Genomic DNA, 21,180 nt, shown 5'->3' with positions numbered 1-21,180 from the left:
TAAGTAGGACATCTCTATTACAATACTGATTGGAATCATGGCAATTCTGTAATGAAGATTGGATGTCATTACCAAAGTTAAGAGAAAAACACACAGAAAATAGATTTCTTGAATGGTAAAGGAGAAATATTTCTGAAATGTCCTGAATTAAGAAGGAAAGCTGTTGAGACTCCCAAGCCATGTTCATTCCATTCAAAGAATTAATCTATCAATTCAAATATAAAACTAGGAAAGTGGGGGCGGGGGGCGCTGGCAAATCAAAATACATGGTTGGAAGAGAAGTTAAAGCATGGAAAACCCAATTAATGCATCAACTTGTATAACATACAGCTAAACACCTTCAATGCAGATGAATGATGTTTACTTAATGATTTATTACCAAATAAGATACTAACAAAGGAGAATTGACATGGTAGGAAAAGAACAATTAGCAGTGTTAGTATAGAAAGCTCAGAAAAATACCTTTATTAATAAAATAAATAAATAAAAGCCATCCAAAACAGAAGCAGGAAATCAGCCTGCATTGTACTGAAAATGGGCACAGTCACATAATTAGTGCCCCACAAATGAGAATGGCCTGAAATGCGTATGGGTCACACTCCTACTTTTGATAAAGTTAGACACACAAAATACATTTACACATCATTACAGATGTGATACTGAAAATATAGCCTTTTTAAGTAGACAGTTATTTTAATTTTAGGTGATAGTACCATTTTGAGTGAAGCTGGTATAGGGCCAACAAGCGTTGTGATAGGTACATGAGGAGCCGCTGTAGGTGTGGAAGCAAGCTTAGTAAACCCTGGAGTTACAACCTTCTGCACTGTCAATGGATTTGTAGAGGTTGTTCTCACAGCTGATTGTGCCTGTCGTTGTTGCTGTAGTTGTTTCTGTTGTTGTTGCTGCTACAAATGGAACAACATGTTTAACAAATGTGAATATATGAAATATTTTTTATTGTACATCACTTGGCATGAGGCCTGACAATAACTGAACTTATGTTCTTGTGCAGCAATTTGCAGTACTAACAAGCTGGTGTCTGTTGCATCACGGGACAATATGATTCGGTACTTTTGTATCAAAATGTCAAGAATGCGTACGCTTTTCTAAATTGAACATTTTGCAGAAGAATGTAGTTAGCTCAGATGACTAATCACAGGGAAAACATATTCAAATTATTGTGAACATATGTGAAGTTAAAGAAATAAAAATGTGAGTTTAAGGATAATCATTCTGTACCATTGGCACTGCCACTGGAGGAGGCGACACCCTATTACTGACTCTCCGCCTCACCTGGCCTGGATTACTCAGATTGTTGCTGCCCAGCGTGCGATTTCTCAGCATACCTGGACCCTTGCACAAACAAACACAAAAACTCTTCATATCCAATACCCTATACTGCATACATCTGAATATTACTATTTTCAAGCCTTTGCAACATTATCAGACATATCATACAATTAATTTAACAGCTTACTGTCACAACATTAGAAAATATACACACACATTAACGTAGTCACTTGGTTTCTAATGGTCCCATCCCCCAAGATAATAATTTTTGTTCTCTGCTAACTCTAATTTTTGAAGTGCAGGCACCAACAGAATTGCTTTCAGTATCCCAGTGATAGGAGTGACTATAAAGATAATGGTTAGCTGCGAGGACATGGTATACTTCACCTTTCCAAGAATTTATTTTATCTACAATGGAGAACAGAGGTAAATGCTTGTTTGTGAGGAGAAAATTCTGCAGTGTTACCCCAAAACCAGCAGGTTCCACAAATTTATTGTAACAACAGCATTAATATTCTGTGCAGCAGAATATTAAAACTGAGAGGAAAAGGAAACACATGGAATGAAGTCACACGGAGAGATAAAAACCAGCTCAAAATTCACAGTAGACCACGGATTACACATTGAGAATTGGTGATTTGGCCTGCAGAACAGTAAAATAATCTGAGCTTACCGGTGGTCCCATGTGCACCTGAAGTCCAACAGATCGAGTTATTTTAACTGGAATCGGCCGTTCTTTCTTCGCACGAACATCACTGATACACCTCTTCATGACCACATCCATATCCCTATTCTGAAAGCAAATGAACAACCATGTGGTTTAATGAAACACATAATTGTTAGCTGTGCAATGTAAACATGAGCAACAAATAATTTACTTTTATCTACAGAAATAACTTCAAGATTGGTGTAAACCAACATTGCATATTGGTTTTGGAATTACGTAAAGTTGATTTCAACATTTAAAAAGAGGGAAACATAATTTTGTCACTGTTGTCTTCTGGGGTGAACACCATGTGGACTTGTAGAAGATACCAATGTTCCTCCTTGTATAAAATCCCTCTTAGGTTGGAATGTAATCAACCATTTTCTCAGTAAGATTTGTATAAACTGGGCAAAATGTCAACAAATTACCTGTTTCTGTAGCTGCTGAGCCTTCTTGCGCCACTGGTCAACCAACTGTTCCAATGACTGACACTTCTGCCGCAAATCGCCCAAAGTGCAACGATCAGTCACAGACTCACATAACTTCTGCACCACAAACTCCTCCAATTCCTGCAAACATTACCCACAATTCCTCAAATGGCATTTTTTTCATGTTGAAGAAATGTTACAATCACCTTCTACAAAAGAAACCATTAATATTTGGTAAAATTACCTTCTTACAAAATCAATAATGAATTTAAAAAAATACATCATTTTATGACTCATAAACTATGGAGCAATACAACGCATGGAAAGGATAAGATTGATGGCTGCTAATTCTACTGTAACAAAAACTGAAGATTGCAGAATCTTTTCTGGAGACAAAAAAGTCTTATATCAGAAGTATATCTGTTACACTCTAAATGCACAACACATGAACCGATGGAACAATGATTATGAAACTAATATAAAAGCCATTTTTCACTGAGCAACACTGTAATTACACATTTCTGATATCCCACCCAAATTCAGTACCAAGAAAGTAGACAAGTGGAACACATGAGGTAGATGTACCAACAGAAATAGAGTATACCAAAATTTCATGTGCTACACTCTCAAAAAGATATTAGAAGTTAATGTAAACTCCACCATTAATGATAAATATAAAGCAATTTATGGCAGGACTACATGTGTTACAATGTTTCCAAATAATGAATCTCTATTTAGGGAGATGAAAGGGTCCAGTGAATATGAACATGTTGCTTTCAGACAACACACAACACAAACATACGAAGAACGTTCAATGACAAGATTCAACGTCAAGATATGGTACTGGCAAAATGTTTCCACCCTTGACACAACTGAAACTAAAACTAATACAACTAAAGAAATTAAATGATAGTACTAAACTTACATTTCTGGAAAGCTTCTTAATCAAGTTCACATGGAGGTCTCGCATGAAAGGCATGGGGTTTAATTTTTGAGTTTGCTCTGGTGGTTCAGGATTTTCAGGTTCTTCTGTTACCCCAGTGGCAACACGTTCAATTGCTAGGTCCACGTTTGATTTATTCTGTGTAGGAAGTGCAGATTTTACACGTTCTTGCTTATCTTCACCTTCATTTTGTGGCATCTCAGCAGTGCTGTTTTTACCATCCACCAGTTTTAGCTGTTTTCCCATATCAGGGGAGATGTGGACTTTCTTGACTTCAATTATGCTGACTGGTTCATAAACACGTTTGGAACTAGAATTCTTGGTGTCGCCCCCTTCTGCTGTGTCTCTGTTGGCATTATCATTTACAACATCATTCATTTCTTTGCCCTTTTCACTACCCTTTTTGTCTGCTTCACTACCCTGATTGTATAACTCACTAACTTCACTGTTCCTTTCACTCTCTTCTTTGACCCTCTCACCACCTTCTCTGTTCACTTCAGCAAAGTCTTTATCTGTCTCACTATCTTTAACCATTCCACTGCTTTCTTTGTCCGCAACACTAGTTTTTTCTCTATTTTCACTAACTGCCTCCTGTCTTTGAAATCTTGTGGCCTTATTCTTTTCTTCATCCTTTCTATTTCCAAATACATTCCCACCCTTTTTATCACACTCTGAAGCACTTTCCAAATTTTCACTTTTACAATTTTCAACTCTCGTCCTTTTGGCTTGTCTCACGCCATCATCACTGTCCAAAGCTGAAGTCCGTTTCCGCACAAACCTATCAGCTGTAAAGAACAGATCGTGAGAAGAGGTTTCTATAATACACGACATACTAAAACACACTTCAGTCCTGACACCTACAATAAGGTGTTCACAGGGTCATTAATATGCCTGAATATTATAAAAGCACCACAATAATATTATCATCACCAAATTAAGTAAAACTCTGAAACCTACAAACATTCTAGACAAGTATTTGACCAAACCAAAGGCACTTTTATTTGTTTATGTCAGTTAAAACATTTTTTTCACTGTGATGAGGTACAACTGACAATACTATGTAACTCTTTTGCCATAATTCTATCAAGTGCTTTCTTTCTGACAGTATGTAGTACTGGCACCTGATGCCTCTTTGGGCCACATTAACATTTCTGGACATAACATCAGAATACCACAACCATTTCTCACAGAAATAAAAACAGTTTTTCTCAACATAATATGAGGCAATATGCTGATATTTAGTTCTTCCAAAACTGCAAAATGTTTCCTCAATTTGAAGTAATAAAAATGAAATTCAAACAAAAGAGAAATCACACTAAAAACGAGTCTGAATATAACTACCAATGTCATGATGTCCCTATACTTTTTGTCACACTTACTAAAATGAAACCATCCTTCAAAATATCTTCAAATTTTAATAACAACTTGTGAAGAATTCAGAAACGATGTCACATTGTTCTAAAAGGCTATCTACAAAGTAAGGAGTAAATGAAGGAACCTTTGTACCATACTCATCAATTTAGAATCACAGCATATACAGAATAATATAAGGATCTGTCCTGCAACAAAATGGTCACACTATGTCATCCTGTAAAGTGCAGATGACACACGAGATTCTCAAAATGGCAAAGATGTTGATGCTGGTCTTCTGGGTTCTAATGTTTCAAGATCTTTTATATAGATACCAACAGTTCAGAGGAACACACTACCTCCATCTTAAGGGTTGCAGTATGTTTGTCCAAATCAGTGGCATCTACCTGTAAGTCCACATGACATAACGAGCCAAGAGACCACCATCATGCAGGTAAAATATTCTATCACATACACATATATATATATAAAAAGTGCTGGTTTCCCTCTCTGTGCAGACCATCATCACAACATTATGAAGCTCATCTAAATATTTAAAAATTTAGTACATACCACAAAGAAAACCCAGCACTTCACCATTACAAAGTTCAACTGTTTAAAAAAATAATAGCTATTTATTCTGAGAATCATATAAAACCCAGAAACACATAATGCAGCAGTACTTACTGTTAAAGCAAATAATACAAATGGGTACTAATTGGCTTAAAAGGGTTAATAGAAAAGGAACATATCAGACTAACAGAAACCAAACACCAACAAGCAGCACATGTTCCCGTGTGGTAGGATGTCAGTACATTTACATTTAGGTCTACTCACATTTCCTCATCTTCCTACATGGTCTAAAGAAGCTTAATCTGGATATAAAAAACAATGTAGGTGTCAAATACATATTGTAGCATATGTATGTTAATCCTGGGGTAATTTTTCTAGTATAAATACTACAAAAATTGTCCCAGAATTATACCACCATATATTTCACGTCAAGATGGAACTGTTCATATTTTGTAAGGATTGCCATGTGAACAAATAAGTAGGATGATGAGAGACCTAATCTGAATCTTGTCTTTGATTTTCCTCAGTCATTCCAGGCAAATGCCAGAATTGTACCTTAAAAGAAACCACACCTGCCCTCTTCCTAGTCCTAACCAACTCACCACTATCTCCCCACCTCCTTCAACGCAATGTAATACCCGCTTTTGAAGGCTTTATTATGAAGCTCTAGCATCACACCCCCACAGTGACCAATACAGCATTAACAATCAATTTGGATTTCAAGTTGTCATTATACTGGCAGATTTAATTTCTACCATAAGATTCAGTGCATGACGAGATGTACTGAAAGACACCTTACACGGTAAACTGTACAAAATAGTCAAAAATTACTTCCTTACTACTATCATGGCTAGATCATTCTTAAATCCAGTTAAACTAGTTTTATTAAGACCATTTTCCTTTTGGCCTGCCAATATTTTCTTTTTATTGCACCTTCTAATTTTAGACAAGTTTAAGGACTGTCATCTTCTGCAGGGGTTAAATACATAGTCTTCTATAACTGATTGCCTTGTTGTCTAAATTTATTACTTGTAGTAATCTATGTTGAAAATGTTTTCACTTCTGTTCTTATGCAGAAAAAATTTCAAAGATCATAGATTATTGGTTATTCATATATATCAAGTTGCATCTAATGTTAATATTTCATGTTCAATGAGATATGTAACTCACAATTTTACAGTTTTAAAACAATATAAACTTTTCCTTTCGGCTCAGGATGCTTTAGACGCAGAAGGATTACAAAGTGCTCTAAACCTGAAGCTGCTTACTTCAAGAAGAAAGACCACAAGAGTTTGACATTTGCCATGTTAAATGATACTAGGTGCTAAATTAATGCATATTTCAAGAAAGTAAGCAAAAAAGCACAACCTTCAATAATTGGGGAAGAAAGATAAATTACTTGCAGTAACAAGCCACTTTAAGTCATACCTATCAGTTTAGGGCAAAAGCATGCTAAGTTAATCCCCAAGTAAAGTAAATTCAGATTTGATTACCTTCTCCAGTATACACAGCATGCTCAGGTTCAACTAATGACGTATCTTTTTCACTAGAAACAATGCGACTTTGCTCATGGCTGTTCTCAGTTCTCAGCACAATGTCTTCATTTATTGCTCTGTCAGTTCTCCTAATATCGTTGGAAACTGCTTGCAATTTGTTGCTCTCTCTCGCGTGTATACTGATAACATTTACGTGAATTTCCGCTTCAGAAGACTCTTTTTTCAAAAGACACAATTTCTCATCCCCCTCTGTTTCAAGGTCTTTTAAGTTGGCCAGTTTCATATCTGGCTTATCATCTTTAATATCATGACCAGCCTGGTAATCCATGTCACATGTACCTACATCATCATCCATAACAGATGACAACCCATCTAGTTTGGCCTGATCATCTTGTACCTCTACAGCAGTCAACTTCCTATCTGAATGAACCGTGTCATTATACAAACCAAATGACTTCTCACCAGAACAATCCTGCACATCAGTATCGCTAGAGTTGACGTTGTGTTCATTATGACAATTCTGCAATCCCACTTCAGGCAGGTTTTCAGTATAATCATTCTGCATCTCTACATCAGACAACTTTTCGCTTGGTTCCATTGATCCACACTGCAGCAATTCTAAACCATCCAATATTTTCCTTCGTCCAGTCTCGCCACCTTGCGATTCCTCATCACCTACGCCTTGAAGCAGATGACAATGAAATTCTTTTTCTCCTGATGTGTCACTACAGGGATGGGGGTGAGACACTCCTGACTTTGGAGACATAACACTTCTTTTCTCATTCTCACGTTCCACAGGACTAGAATTGTGACTAGATACGTCACTGGATATTTCTGTGCCATATGGTTTATTTTCTTCTACAAATTTAATATGCACTTCTCTTTCAGAATCAACAAAATTATCAACAGTTTTCTCTTCAACTGCATCATTAACTTTATCAGTTGTCTTCAAAACTTTGGTATCATTTCTTTGCTTCAAAACTTTAACATTTTTCAAGTGTTCTGAGTTGCAAAAGCCATTTCCATCAACTACTGAATTACTCGATTTAACATTTACAGCTTTAGCACTATGTGATAAAACTACATCTGATAAAATGCTTGAATTTTCACACATATCTTCATCACCTGCTGCAGTAATGGTTTCATTGCACATGTCTGGAATATAGAAATTGAATCAAATATCGAGGCTGCAGGCATAAGCTCAGCACAACACAAACATTCAATGCATGTATATTTCTGATCTGCAAAAATTAATTCACATGCATTTCTCCACAAACTGCTCATAGCAGGAGTAAAATGTACCTCGATATTGGGATTTCATTTAACATTCAGAGAACTAAAGTCACACTGCACAAGTACTTTCTCTTGATCAGCATCAACTGTTAGCAACTGACACAAGAAACTCAAAGAGAGAGAGAGAGAGGTTCCAAACATAGCCAAATTATGCATGAAAATAACCTGAATGAAAATGTACCGCAATAAAGTGTTGGGAGTATAGTGCTACCAAATGAATCACACCTTCGACTTCTTTGGTATACCAAATTCAATAAGAATATTGTATAGCAGTTATCTCTTCACAGAGCCATATGCTTTTTTTTAAATCTATAAACAAAAGATCTGATCAATTGTTAATCTGTTACATCTGAACGCACACTGATGATCCCCAATAATTTCGTTCACATATAGAGGTAATCTTGCCAGAATTTTGTATGATGCAGAGCCCCCCCCCCCGAATACGAGGCTGGGATAGTAACCATTCGACCGCGATGTTCGTAGTTAATTTCTAGATTCTGAAGCCCATGCTCGTAATATTAAGAATTCAATCCCTACCTCAAAGAAAACACCACAGTTTATTACAGATATAAATTGGTTAATGCTTTCCTAGGGAAATAACCCCTGTTTACAATAATCATCTTAACGAAATCCACATACACTCAGTGGGTGGGTGGAGAGAAAAACCCGCATAGATATTGAATGTTATAGCAGGTGATGGGGTTTGCAGTGGCCGCTCGATCGCTGGGACCGTGGGTTTGAATCCGACTCAAGCCATGGATGTTTGTCCGCGTTTTTGTGTTGTGCTGTCCTGTGTACAGGTAGAGGCCTTGCGACGAGCCGATCCCTCGTCCAAGGAGTACTACCGAATATCTATAGATCAAGCCAACGAAAAAGTTGGGACCGGCAGTGCTCAGGCACTTGAAGAAGGGGTTGCTCCCAGTATCCATTAAGTGGGAGAATCTCTTGCTCTGTGAGTAAAATAGTTACATGAGACATGGTAGCCCCAATTTAAGTGAGATGCGGGGTGGGCCAATGCAACTTGCAGATCAGTTGCAGAAAGAATCTCATATTCAGTTTAGCAGAACTTTTTGGCCCTGTGCATGGAAAGAGGTTAGACATTAAATGATGTCAGTGTTCAGAGAAGGTATAGGGTTAGTGAAATATTATAACAAATATCCTTTGATTTCTAGCCACAGCTCCTTAAACTCCTCTATGATGAATCAGTTACACATTCTCAAATTGCAAATTCTGCGGAGAATCTGACACAGGCCTTGAAAAGCAAATGTGAAATTTGGTTTTGTGCTTCCGTTATTTATTGGGGCAATAAACATTTCTGGGATGTTGTTATTGACAAGGAGAAACGGCTTGCCTCCTTGTGTGGGTACGGCAACTAGAGTGAACAAAAGACAAGCCTTGGCTCCTTCCTACTCTTCAGGCACTGTTGTAAAGTACATTTGACGCGATACGTGCGTGACCTTGATTCACCGATCATGCGCCCCAAGACAGTCCACCATTTCAGGCGAACGTAATACTAGTACAGAAAAATAACATTCTTCCTTCGTCTGGAAAATGTATTAGCAGGCCCGCGCCGAGCACATTCTGCCGGTCCAATGTATAAGTACTCAATTTTTCTGTTCTTAGATTACCACGTTTAATTACGGATGGATTTCGGTTCTTTTAGCGCCCCTTCAACCATGGTTCCTGTAGGCAACTGCATACTTTGCTACCCTCTGGCGCCACCCCTGTTTTTCGGCACTCCAATGCAATGCTTCAAAATTCTGTGCCCCCATAGCAAATTGCCGCAGCTCGGCTCTTGTGTATTTGATGATATTTACAAGACATTGACGCTTCGCACATGTCCACATTTTTTCCCCAGCCATCGTATATAATACTACGTACTGAAAAATACATTCCCTGTGTCCACGTGGCTAAAAGTTTTTCTTTTTTCGTGGCTTCGGGTGAGGACGTGGAACAGATTAAGAACAAGTTACTGCTGACGGGCCAGAAGAAGAACAAGGACCCCCCCCCCAATAACCAGAATGATGTTTTGGCCATATTTATCCACCTTAATACTTCGAAACTGCAGTCTTTCAGACATTTCCAATCCTGTTAAGATTTCTGGTTCTTACGACGAGTATGAAGACTGTCGTCTGAAGAATGTCGAGCCGTATAGTCCGGTATACTGGCCAACGTTTCAGAGGCGGTGACTACATCGGGACGCAACATCCCAAATAAAACCCTGTTTTGATAACTTCTTCAGGTTCGCGATTATACTGTATTCCTCAGTATTGGAGTAGACAACTTTTCAGAATCTCAAAATCTATCCTCCATCCTGCTTTTATTCACTTGTTTACCAAATATAGACTAGATACAAATCATTTACAAAATAGGCGGGACATGTAGCATGCACGGGGAACAAGAAATGTGCATACTTGATTGGAAAAAGTAGAAGGGAATAAGACAACTCGGAAGATCTGGGCGCAAATGGGATTATAATATTAAAATAGGCCATACGGAAATAGGTTGGGAAGATAAGGATTTAATTCATTTCTACGACGGATTTTAGAGGTAGAATGGCGAAAGACACACAGGTCTTTTGCACATGGTATAGGAATCGAAGACACGTGACACCACTCATTCTTCGGCATCTAGTTCAAATCATAACAAAGGGGGCCTTTACCTTACAGGGGAGGCGGCTTTCCTCAAATCCTGTCTTTGATTAGTTTCATTTAATCAATTAAAAACAGTAATAATATTTACTTTTTATACAATCTATAATATTGCAAATTTCAAATGTAACTGAATTTCAACTAATTACAACCGCCAAAACATTAAACTACAGAAACAACCAATAATATGGAGTGACAGAGATATAATACGACCATGTAAAGTGGTTTAAAACAAAGACTAATTCAAGTACAACGTACACGTGTCACTCCAACTGTTTAAAACAGGTGCAGGCATCTCGTGGCGGGTATGTAACCCTGGCAACGTTTTATGCTGCCCGCCACACAATTTGGGAATCAGGCAAAGCGAAAAGGACAACCATTTTCTGATACTGAAGAACTGATACAAATATACAAGATCCAAGTGTAAGGGTAAACAATCACAAACGAATCTTATAAGTCAATATTTTGTAGATGTAGACCTGCAACGTTAAAATCAAATCGCTTAAACTCTGTGACGGAACAAATCAAAATTACAGACAAACTCCACGGAGTACAGTCCTTCAGAGGATGACAGTAGCTTCGCTAGTCGCGAAATTCACCTATTTTACGAAACCCGAATGTTCATCACCGTGTTCACCAGAGCTCACCACCGGTTCCCATCCTGAATCACACGAATCCAGTCCACAACCTCCCCATCCATTTCCTATTCAACCTCGTCATCCCTCGTGTCCGTCTTAAATGTTTTTTGGCAACAGGCGGTAAGTAGAAAACAAATACGAATGTTACTTTTAACTGAATGCGGAAAAGATTTTTGCTTAACAACCGCTCGTTTATTATATACAATGTGATGAATTATCTGGAAACACTTCGACAGCTTTGGAACCAAAGACCTCAACCAACACGGCGTTTTTTTTTTACGAAAGTAGAGCCTACGATTTTCTGAACATGGGCCTTCTACGGCAACTTCCACATGGCAAGTGAATAGATTTTTCAGAATCAAATTAATTTCTCTTTAAATTATGTTTCGCAAAACAATACAAATAATTACAAACAATCGAAACGAGTCACTCCAAATCCTGGGATGTGTATTAATTCCAATCGGGGCTTCCATATGAGAGGTCGGCCGCCAAAGCTTTCAAATAACGATTCCTACTCCAGCAACCGCAAGTCACATACTGTTCAGATGAGTAATCAAATACGCTAATACGTAGTCTATAATGGAACGCCATATTAAACAGCATCGTAAACAATTATCGAAAAATTTTCCTTGTTCCGTCAATATAAAATAAGAACCAAAAAAAAGGGGGCGACGTAAATTTTTAAATGTAGAAAGGAACAAAGCTAAAACGTGCACTGCTTAGTTGACACGGCAGTAACACCGTATGTTATCACTGCTAACTTTGCAATGAGTTTATTTTTAACACATTTAAACTTTCCTAAAGTTACGTTTAGCAGCGTTTGAATCTCTCAGTTACAAATGAAGAGCTGCAATAATAGTGGCTCTTAAGGATTTATTTGCGACTTCCAAAATCCGAAATTTGGCGTCTTTGTATCGCATTCCAAATACTTCACGGAGCCAAACTGTATAAACACTCAAGGAACCATCATTCTGCTGAAACATTATCACAGAAGAGAATACACATTACTTACCATCAAAAGCAAAATCCACTGATATACTTCTACCTCATTAGGTTACTTTTCTTATTCATAATTCGTAAATCTGACGCATAATCAGTGCGACGTAATTCCACATTCAATATAATTGAAAATCCAAATACAATCAACAACAAACAATATCAAGTCCACATAATTACGAAAGGCACTCACACTACTGTGTAGGCTAGAAAAGGTTTCTGAATTCTTTGATTTCAGGATATTTTATGGTCTTCAAAACTTAAAACTAAACAAACGTTAATATGAAATTTCCTACTACAAACAGAACCTGAAACCAGTTCTTCACTCAAGTCAAACAGTTAGATAGAGCCCATGTTATAACAAAAATACAGTAACAGATATGGGGTAATGCCACAATAACTTTTTTACTTTTTATGAAACCTTTTCAGGACAGCACTTTAAAAAATTCTGACTTTTCCTAATGCAAATAAAAACATTCTTATGGGAATAATATAACAAATCACATGCAGCTTCTGATCTCATAAACAGGCTCTTACAGTCCACTTTTAAAATGTAGCATATATATATATATATATATATGAAGAGTCATTCCCACTACATGATAAGGAACCCCCACCCCACCCCCAAAATCACATAGCATGTCATCAATAAAGTGTCAGCTAAACACTAATGCATACACTAAATAAATTCTACAGCAAAATAAAATGTTTTACTGGACTTACCAGAGTCTGAATGCTCAATTCTGCTTTTCTCTCTTACACCTGACTCAGTATTTGATGTTTCTGGATTTTCTTTATCATCTACATCTTCTAACAACTTATTAACTTCAGAATCACTCAAACCAAACTGTTCACCGTCTTCAACAAAATCTAAGCCCACAGACTCTCTACTGGTCCTTTGTACTTCACCATCTTCAGGTACCTGGGCAGTATTCTTTTCATCACACACCAACTCATGTGAAATTCCATTGGTAGACACTGTGCTCGTAAGTTCAGTATGTTCTTCAGTAGAATTCAAACTCAGTTTCTCCCACTGAGGAGGTATAGTCACTTTCTTTACAGTCATGTCAAATGACATAGACTTACTCATTTCAAATATTTTTTTAATAGGACTTGATGTTTGTGGTGCACCATTTAATGTTTCTGGTTTTTTAATGTGTCTATTTGGGTGATCATTTGATGGCAAAGCTGGGGCACATTCACCACCTTTAGTTTCCTTCACCATTCTGTTACTACAATCAATCTTGGACTGAAGTTGATGTGTGCTTAATTGGGGAACTTGTTGTGGAAGGTCTTTAATAAAAACACCCTCTACTACTGGTTCAATTACATCCACAGCAGTTATCAATTGCATGTTATTCCAATGACAACTTGTGATCTCTCATACCTTTTGAGTAGATCAACTTGGACATAATCTGAAAATATGAAAGCAACGATAATGACAATTAATATAAATAACTGCAATTTGTATTTACAGTACAACAAACATCATGCAAATTAACAACATTTAAAATGTTTCCATTATTTTACTAATTCTTCTTCTATTACTATGACTACTACTACTGTTGATCTACTTCTACCACCACCACCACTACTAGTAGTAGTACCACCACCACATCAATATCAATAATAGCTTTATTCGCAAAATCCAAAAGTTAAAAAAACCACATCCACAATTACAAATTCACATAAGACAGCACACTTCTCCCCACCATGATTCATGAGAAGTATTCAAGATGGCGGCCGAATACGAATCAGCGCTATGTCCCCTGCTGAACGGAGTTGTATACAACAACTCAAATAATTGGAAACACTAAGAACAATTACTAACAGACACAACGATCAAAGAAACAACTCAAAAAGCGATTAATTATGAGGAACCAAAAACCAAAAACTGATGTGGAATCACGCATCAGGATGCAAATTGGTCGAGATTCCAAACACCGAAAACACAGATCTCGAAATTTTGCTGCCCCATACACAGCTACAGGGTGTCTACTAGTCCCAATACAAATGGGGTACTGAGCATAACACAAATCTGAGTCAATAACTACCCAGAATTCCACAACGCGATGCGTGCAGCTCCGCTCAACGGAGCCTCACACACACACACACACACAACGTGGCAACGTTGCCTACGTTCCAACTTTCAGGTTGGACCATTAGTTGCGCCTGGTAGTGACCAAGGGAATGAGCTGAACAAGATCAAATAAACTAATATGGCGTCCTCCAGAATACAACGTGATTAGCTTGTTCTATATTTTCTTCCAAATAAGCGTTACATGGCCAATATCACTCACTGGTATCTTTTTTCATAGCACTGTTACCTCTGTCCTCTATAAAATCATCAATAGGCCAGGCCGCATTAAATTTTTACATCTCATTCCCAAATGCAGGGTTTGGTAGAGGAAAGTAATCGCAGTACAAAATGGCAAAACAATAAAAATAATCATTACGCAGTAAAATGTGTCCAAATTAAATATTTACAGTTCCGGGGGCCCCTATCACTAACAACAAATTAAGTTAAATTACAATAATTTATAAATAAACAATAAATATAAGTAATTATCACGTAATCGGCTTCCGGATGATTACCTGGACGCTTTTCGCCGTAAAAAAGCTTGGATTCTATGGATGTCCAGGGCGACCCCAACCCCCCCGAAACTTGTACAAATGAAAGTAATGGTAACTGTAATTTAGGGCCCATTTTAATAGCAACAAATGTGAATACGACCGAATGCTCAAAATAAAAATATGACTGTTCCTTCTACATTTAAAGAATGTAAGCAAAACCAGACTCTAATATGATTCATAAATATAATTTTAATTGCATGCTAACTCGGCCGATTTGCTACGGATAGACGCCATATGCAAACAGAGCCTTGTATATACGCCACCACATAAGTATCACAAAAAGGGCGACATCTTTCTGTTCTAGGGATGTAGGACAAATTTCTTTAACAATTCAAATTCAGAAACCCTACACGCGAGTTCGCATTACAGCAACACCATGACAAACTCCATCGATCCACGTGAGAGAGAGGTTCGAACCACCGCATGATTCGGCGTATGGGCGATCTATGAGAGCCCTCCTTTAATACATAGAAGCACGAGCATTAGGAAAATCACACCTACAGATTTAAATCTAATGATAATACGGGCGCGCACAAGTGAAATGGGTATTCAGTATACTATACATGCAATGTTTTAAAATTACTGGCCAAAAAGAAATGGGCAACCGGCTTTTGAAATGCCAATTACACGCCCCCTTAGATTCACAGTGTTTTAAACGAACAGCTAGGCCTACAGAGGTCCTCTTTGTTATCATTTATGCACAAAGTACAGATCCACTATTACGATACTGAGAAACATGCTGCGCCAATGCGCAACCCTTCCTGCGCAAGACTGTGGGCCAATAAAAATTACTGCATTTTCTTTTCCTTCTGTAGTGAATAACACTATTAAATACTGTAAATGAGATTAACTTACTGAAACCATTCGACGTCTGCAAGTTGAACTACAAAAACCTTTACGACGAACCATGTGTGGACGACTCTGCTTCATAACGCTGACTCCTAAACGTCGACCCTCGGGAAATGTTCCATCTACCGATCAGCGGGCGAGACGGTTTGCCCACTGTTGCCACGTTGCAGGACCCTGCGCAACGTATGGCAAATACGCAGTGTGAGTCAGCCAGTCCAAAATTAGTTGTTACCTTATCCCTTTTCTGTATTGAAAAAATGGTGTAAAGGTGTGTGTTTAATTGTTCGCGTTGAACTGTATGTGGTAGCGCGAACAGTTCGGTACCGGAATACACACATGAAAACTGTCAATTTCCTCCTTTCCTTTGGATACGACTTTCATATCTAATGCAAGCCTAATCGAACAAATTACTGGCGAAATTTCAGAACTTTTGGCAGCAACTAAAAACAAAAGATATAACATTTCACGCATGCGCAAATGGATGCAATTAACCTGCTAAGCAGCTGGCACCAACCACATCCACCTGAATACGGCATGAACTTGAAACTACTCAGTTTCCACGGAATATCAAATTTGGCAGTATTTATTTCTGGCTAAATTGGTTACATATCGCACTCGGTGCCACAATTCTGTCATTTAATCTAATAATAATAATAATTGCGCAATCAATCGGTCATGAAAATGGACAAAATCAGGAGAATGTCAGTGTGCCAAATTTGCCTTTTTTGACTTATTCTGCTTAAATATTCCATATATGTGCCGAGGATATTCCACCATGTCTAAAGACAAGATGCATTGCTGTTCAGCTCTTCCCTGGCGCTACTGCTTGATCAACAAGTTTTACACCAGGACAGCTGTCTCCAGCACAAAGTCCCTCGCATAGTACCTTGTGCGAGGTTAGGTTTCGTATGCCAGCCAACAAATTGCTGTATATAGATGGCTTACCACCATAAACTAATGGAAGGAACGCGCTAGAACAACAGCAGTTTTGTTACTGGTTGTGGATATAAATTTTGTAATGTGTGTGCGATTCTACATGGGGCACGCAAAGTACCTTCAAATTGCTGCCCAACATGCTCAATTACTTCCCCATTCCTATTTACTTTACAGTTTCTGAAAGTAAAAAATCCCGTCAGCTCATCACCATACCAGTAAGGGATGCAGAAACTGTAGTTTCAGCTCCACGGAAGTGTTTCACACCTCATGCAAGAGGTACCAACTGGATTGGAGGGGGTTGCGGCAGAAGCCATTCAACGAGAAAAATTAGGGCACATTTGCAAGGAACCAAACTCAACTCGCCAAATCGGTAGAGGGAGAAAGTAAAAAAAATCAGTTAAATAAACTACTCACTACGCTACATGAAAATACATCCTACCATTAAAAAGGCGACATTCTTCTGGGATGTAGCGCCATGTAACTGGTCTCGTAGTAGCCCTGATGATGGAGGTAGCAAGGACCTCTGAAAGCTGGTAAACTTCTAACAGATGTCAAGGCGCTGCAACCCAGAAGGCAGCCATCTTCCTAATCACCGCCGTGAGAACCTCAAATCCTACATGCTACCTTTACTTATCAACTTCGGGGAGTGGTTACCTAATATCATTATTATCAAACGAACGTTAACCAATTTCTTTTAGTTCCATATGAGCTGCGTTGCACATACTACAATAACGAACGTCCCGTATCTTCCGGGTTGTATGTGTAATGTGTGTCCGTATTCCAAGTTATTACACTGCATTTACAATTTTGCAAATAATATCAATATCGAATTTTAGTGACAAAACTACGCACACAAAGACGTCTGAAGTTGATCTAAAAAACATAATGAGAAGAAAGCAACAAAGAAAGCTGGCACGTCATTAAACAGGCTGACTTCATTCTCTGGAAACGGGTAACAAATTTCTGGCACAGAGAAATAAATATACCGCAACAGAAGTGAATGAAATAGGGATTAGTCCTCAGGAACAATGTGATAAGACGAGGACTGCTAAAAAAACGGGTAACCAAGTGTAAACCGAGCAGCGCAAGTACGTCCAACGGCAACATGTATCTGGAGCTTAGGGCGAAAGTCAACAGAATTACAATGTACATCTTTGACGACCACATAAAATGTTTTTCTCGAAAATTCATTCTCCGTTTCCAGATAAGACTGCAATCAAGTGGCCGTATTCTACAATCATTACACAATCATGCTACGGCCGACAAAATTGTCCCAGCAACTCACCTCTATTTTTAACAAGCCTTGCAAAGAACTCTTTCTGTTTCTGCTGAATGCTCAAGCTTGCAGCAGAAACAATACATCTGTATAAAACTGGCCAATACATTTGTATTTCACTCGAAATGAAAATTCTGCTGTAAATCAATAATCTACAGCTGCAGGATGATAAACTCGATAGGTCATTCCTTTTATTTCCATAACGTTCAGTATGAATACTACACGTCCCAACAACCCATAAGACAGACATCTTTCTTGGATTTCTGGTTCATAAACTGTGAATTTTGCCCGATTATTACAATATGGCTGAATGTCAGAACTGAAATTCATAGAAAGCACACTGGCGACAATCCCGAAACGGTATACTAACATATCAGATTACAATCATCATCACACTTTTAAAATGGATAAAGTTCCGGTTGGTTGGCCTCCGTCATATCGTTTCCTCAACAAATTCAACAACGCAAGAACAAAATTGACATCCGTTTCGGTTTTGGTTCGGATGGACTTCGTGTGCAGTCGGAAGGTTCGGCATTGAAATACAATAGCCTCGCACAAGGGTCCCAACACCCTCCATCTGTTTTCACAATACAGCCCAGTGTCGACTGAACATTTTACAACAGAACAATGTTAAAAGCCAATGTTGAGGCTACTTAGAAGGCCAACCTAGGAAAGCTATCACAAGTTTTTGAATACAGACCACATCGCTTACGTGCTTTATCCCAAAATTCACTTCAATAAAAGTACGCCATCTTTTAAGTCGACACTCCGTGACGTTTGGAGAATTGTCAGCTGAATTACTAACCACTCAACGTTTATGTATAGGTTTATAACAAAAAAGTATTTATTGTGTGTTATTTAGAAAATTCGACTGTTCACCGAAAAAATCTGCGAGATGCCCACAAGTTACCAAATACATTGAAGTTGTTTTTGTATGCAAAAAATACTCACCCCAACTGGTTCGTCTCGTTTTAAACTACTTTGAAATCAATATCCTTCCCCAGGATATTTCCCTTCTCGGCCAATTTCTACTTACAAGCTACATGTGTCCTGACGGGTGAAAGCAATTGACATTTTTTAAGAACAAAATTGTTATATTTCTCTCATAAAGGTCATATAAAACGAAAATTAGAATCGGAATTTAAAAACAAATGACCATATTTTCGAAAAAGAAATATGAGCAATTTCGGAACTTTTCAGTAAAATACAAATCTGTGGTGCGTTCACTCCGCGACGCAGATAACGAAATTGGAAACCGAAGCTGCTAAAACTAGGAGGAAGGGGCGGAGGGGCTTAGAAACTAAACTTCAGCTTGTCGATGTTGGTCTTCTGGGTTGTAATGTCGTGTGGACATGTAAACAGATACCACCGTTTCGGATAAACATATTGTTCCGTCATCCTCAGAGATGAAGATGGAGGCAGTATGATCGCTGGTATCTATCTATAAGTCCACCCACACAGCGTTACAACCCAGACGACCAACATCAGCATCTTCACCGTCGTGACTTCAAATTTCATAACATTAGCTTACCCAAATTAACTAATCCAAAATCTGCCAACAAATACAGAAATTGCATTGCTTTCGGTATATCTCAGAAATTGTTACTACACGTTGCTGCTTATTTCGAGTTCTGTATCTTTCAAAACCCGAAATCTCCTGACCATTCTCTGTTTATCGCATTGCAGAATCGAACGGCTATGTACAAATAGATGAACGGTGATCGGCTGGTTGCGCCTGGAAATCCTGGATCAGTGACCCTCCTCCAATGAGCCTCTACAAGTTGTCCAATTTGTAAACTTTCAAGCCAAAGGCCTTGTTATACGATTGTTGAAATAAGCAACAATGCTGTTTACATTTATGACATTAAACAGCTCGTTGCTAGTATGTTACGTAACCCCGTGCACTGTGCCGACAAGCAACTCCAGAATCAAAGCAATTAAAGAACATGGCATGCAGCAAATAAACATGAAACGATATGAATAATAAAGCACCTTATTTCATACTTCATATCTCAAAGTTGTTACCTTTTACATATAGGCCCCTCATTCTGTGAACCATTATGCAAACATTTATAAACAAAACGATACACATACGATCAGCCATTCCATTTTATGCCAATTCCAAAAACGCTACTCACCAAACCTAACGGCATTTCGGCCATCCACACAACTGTGCTGGTAAAGCTAAAATGACGTATTCAGCGTGCTTGCGCGTGCGCGTGGAAGCAGCCAATGAACGAAGACGATAGGCACTTTCAGCGCTCTCCCGGTATGAATTGGAACCTCCGAGGTATTTCTTCAAAATAAATTATGGCTTTCAAATTTCAAATTTGGGCACAGCCAAATAATCCGAGGATCAACAAAAGAACATTTTAATTTCCAGACAAACTGCTTTTTGTAATATATCATTTGGTTCTAAATTCGTATTCCGGTATTTGAAGTTAAGTTCTTGCAGGATATTCGACAAAACACTTGCATGAAAATTAAGTTGTATTAAATTAGTTTTCGAAACAAGGTCTTGATCAAAAACAATTTTGTCCATCTTTTAAAAGCATTTCAGAAATAAGTTTAACAATTTTTACGCTATGACTGAAATATGTCCTTTTGAAACCGGTTATTCTTCCCTTCTAATTTAGGTACGTGGTATTGTCAGTGCCCATCCACCTCTCAAATCAAAGCAAAGCCTTTCTGCTGCAGAGTGACAATGAATAAAGTTAATGATAGAGTCGACCATTAACCTTATATATATGCTGAACGAAGCACTGGCATCCTACCACATAAGGAACATTGTTGTTACAAAGTTCTGAATTCTTTTGAATGCTGTGTGTTATCCATCTAAACATATTTATTATTTATACACTATAAAATATCAATATCAATCATTAGAGAACCATAAAATGGTTATCTTCATTAATCACATAATTTCAAAATTCAATTCAAAATCTAGCACAATAATGTAAACAGTGGGAAAATGTTAAGCCTAACCATTGTTCGTTTCTTAGGGTTAACTAAGACAGTGCAGTGATATATTTGGTAGATCAGCATCTTCTACGAATAGTTACCAGTAAGCACTCAAGCACTGGCTAATGTGTACAAAATTATGTACGATAATTTTGGGAGG

The 21,180-nt window shown here is 38.0% G+C and overlaps 1 protein-coding gene across 10 annotated transcripts in view; it reads right to left on the bottom strand.

Moving 5' to 3' along the window:
- The window catches only part of wde (Fibronectin-III type domain-containing protein windei), a 37,711-nt gene that overhangs the window by 8,913 nt on the left and 7,618 nt on the right, over positions 1 to 21,180 (bottom strand). Inside the window, exons 1-9 of one of the 10 annotated variants that reach the window (XM_022073709.2) lie at positions 20,198 to 20,251; positions 15,854 to 16,021; positions 13,088 to 13,779; positions 6,784 to 7,941; positions 3,350 to 4,152; positions 2,425 to 2,565; positions 1,964 to 2,083; positions 1,240 to 1,353; positions 714 to 905 (exon numbers count right to left, since the gene is read on the bottom strand). In XM_022073709.2, coding sequence (XP_021929401.1) covers positions 714 to 905; positions 1,240 to 1,353; positions 1,964 to 2,083; positions 2,425 to 2,565; positions 3,350 to 4,152; positions 6,784 to 7,941; positions 13,088 to 13,718 — 3,159 coding nt within the window. In that variant the 5' untranslated portion in view covers positions 13,719 to 13,779; positions 15,854 to 16,021; positions 20,198 to 20,251. The other 9 variants (XM_022073713.2, XM_022073714.2, XM_022073716.2 and 6 more) reach the window with 9 other exon arrangements.

The sequence above is a fragment of the Zootermopsis nevadensis genome, unplaced genomic scaffold (genome assembly GCF_977971745.1).
Source record: "Zootermopsis nevadensis isolate Lab colony 2312 unplaced genomic scaffold, Znev_1.0 Znev_ptg000017l, whole genome shotgun sequence".
NCBI lineage: Eukaryota > Metazoa > Arthropoda > Insecta > Blattodea > Termopsidae > Zootermopsis > Zootermopsis nevadensis.
The sequence above is the reverse complement of the archived record's forward strand: the minus strand, read 5'-3'. Positions and strand labels throughout refer to the sequence as shown.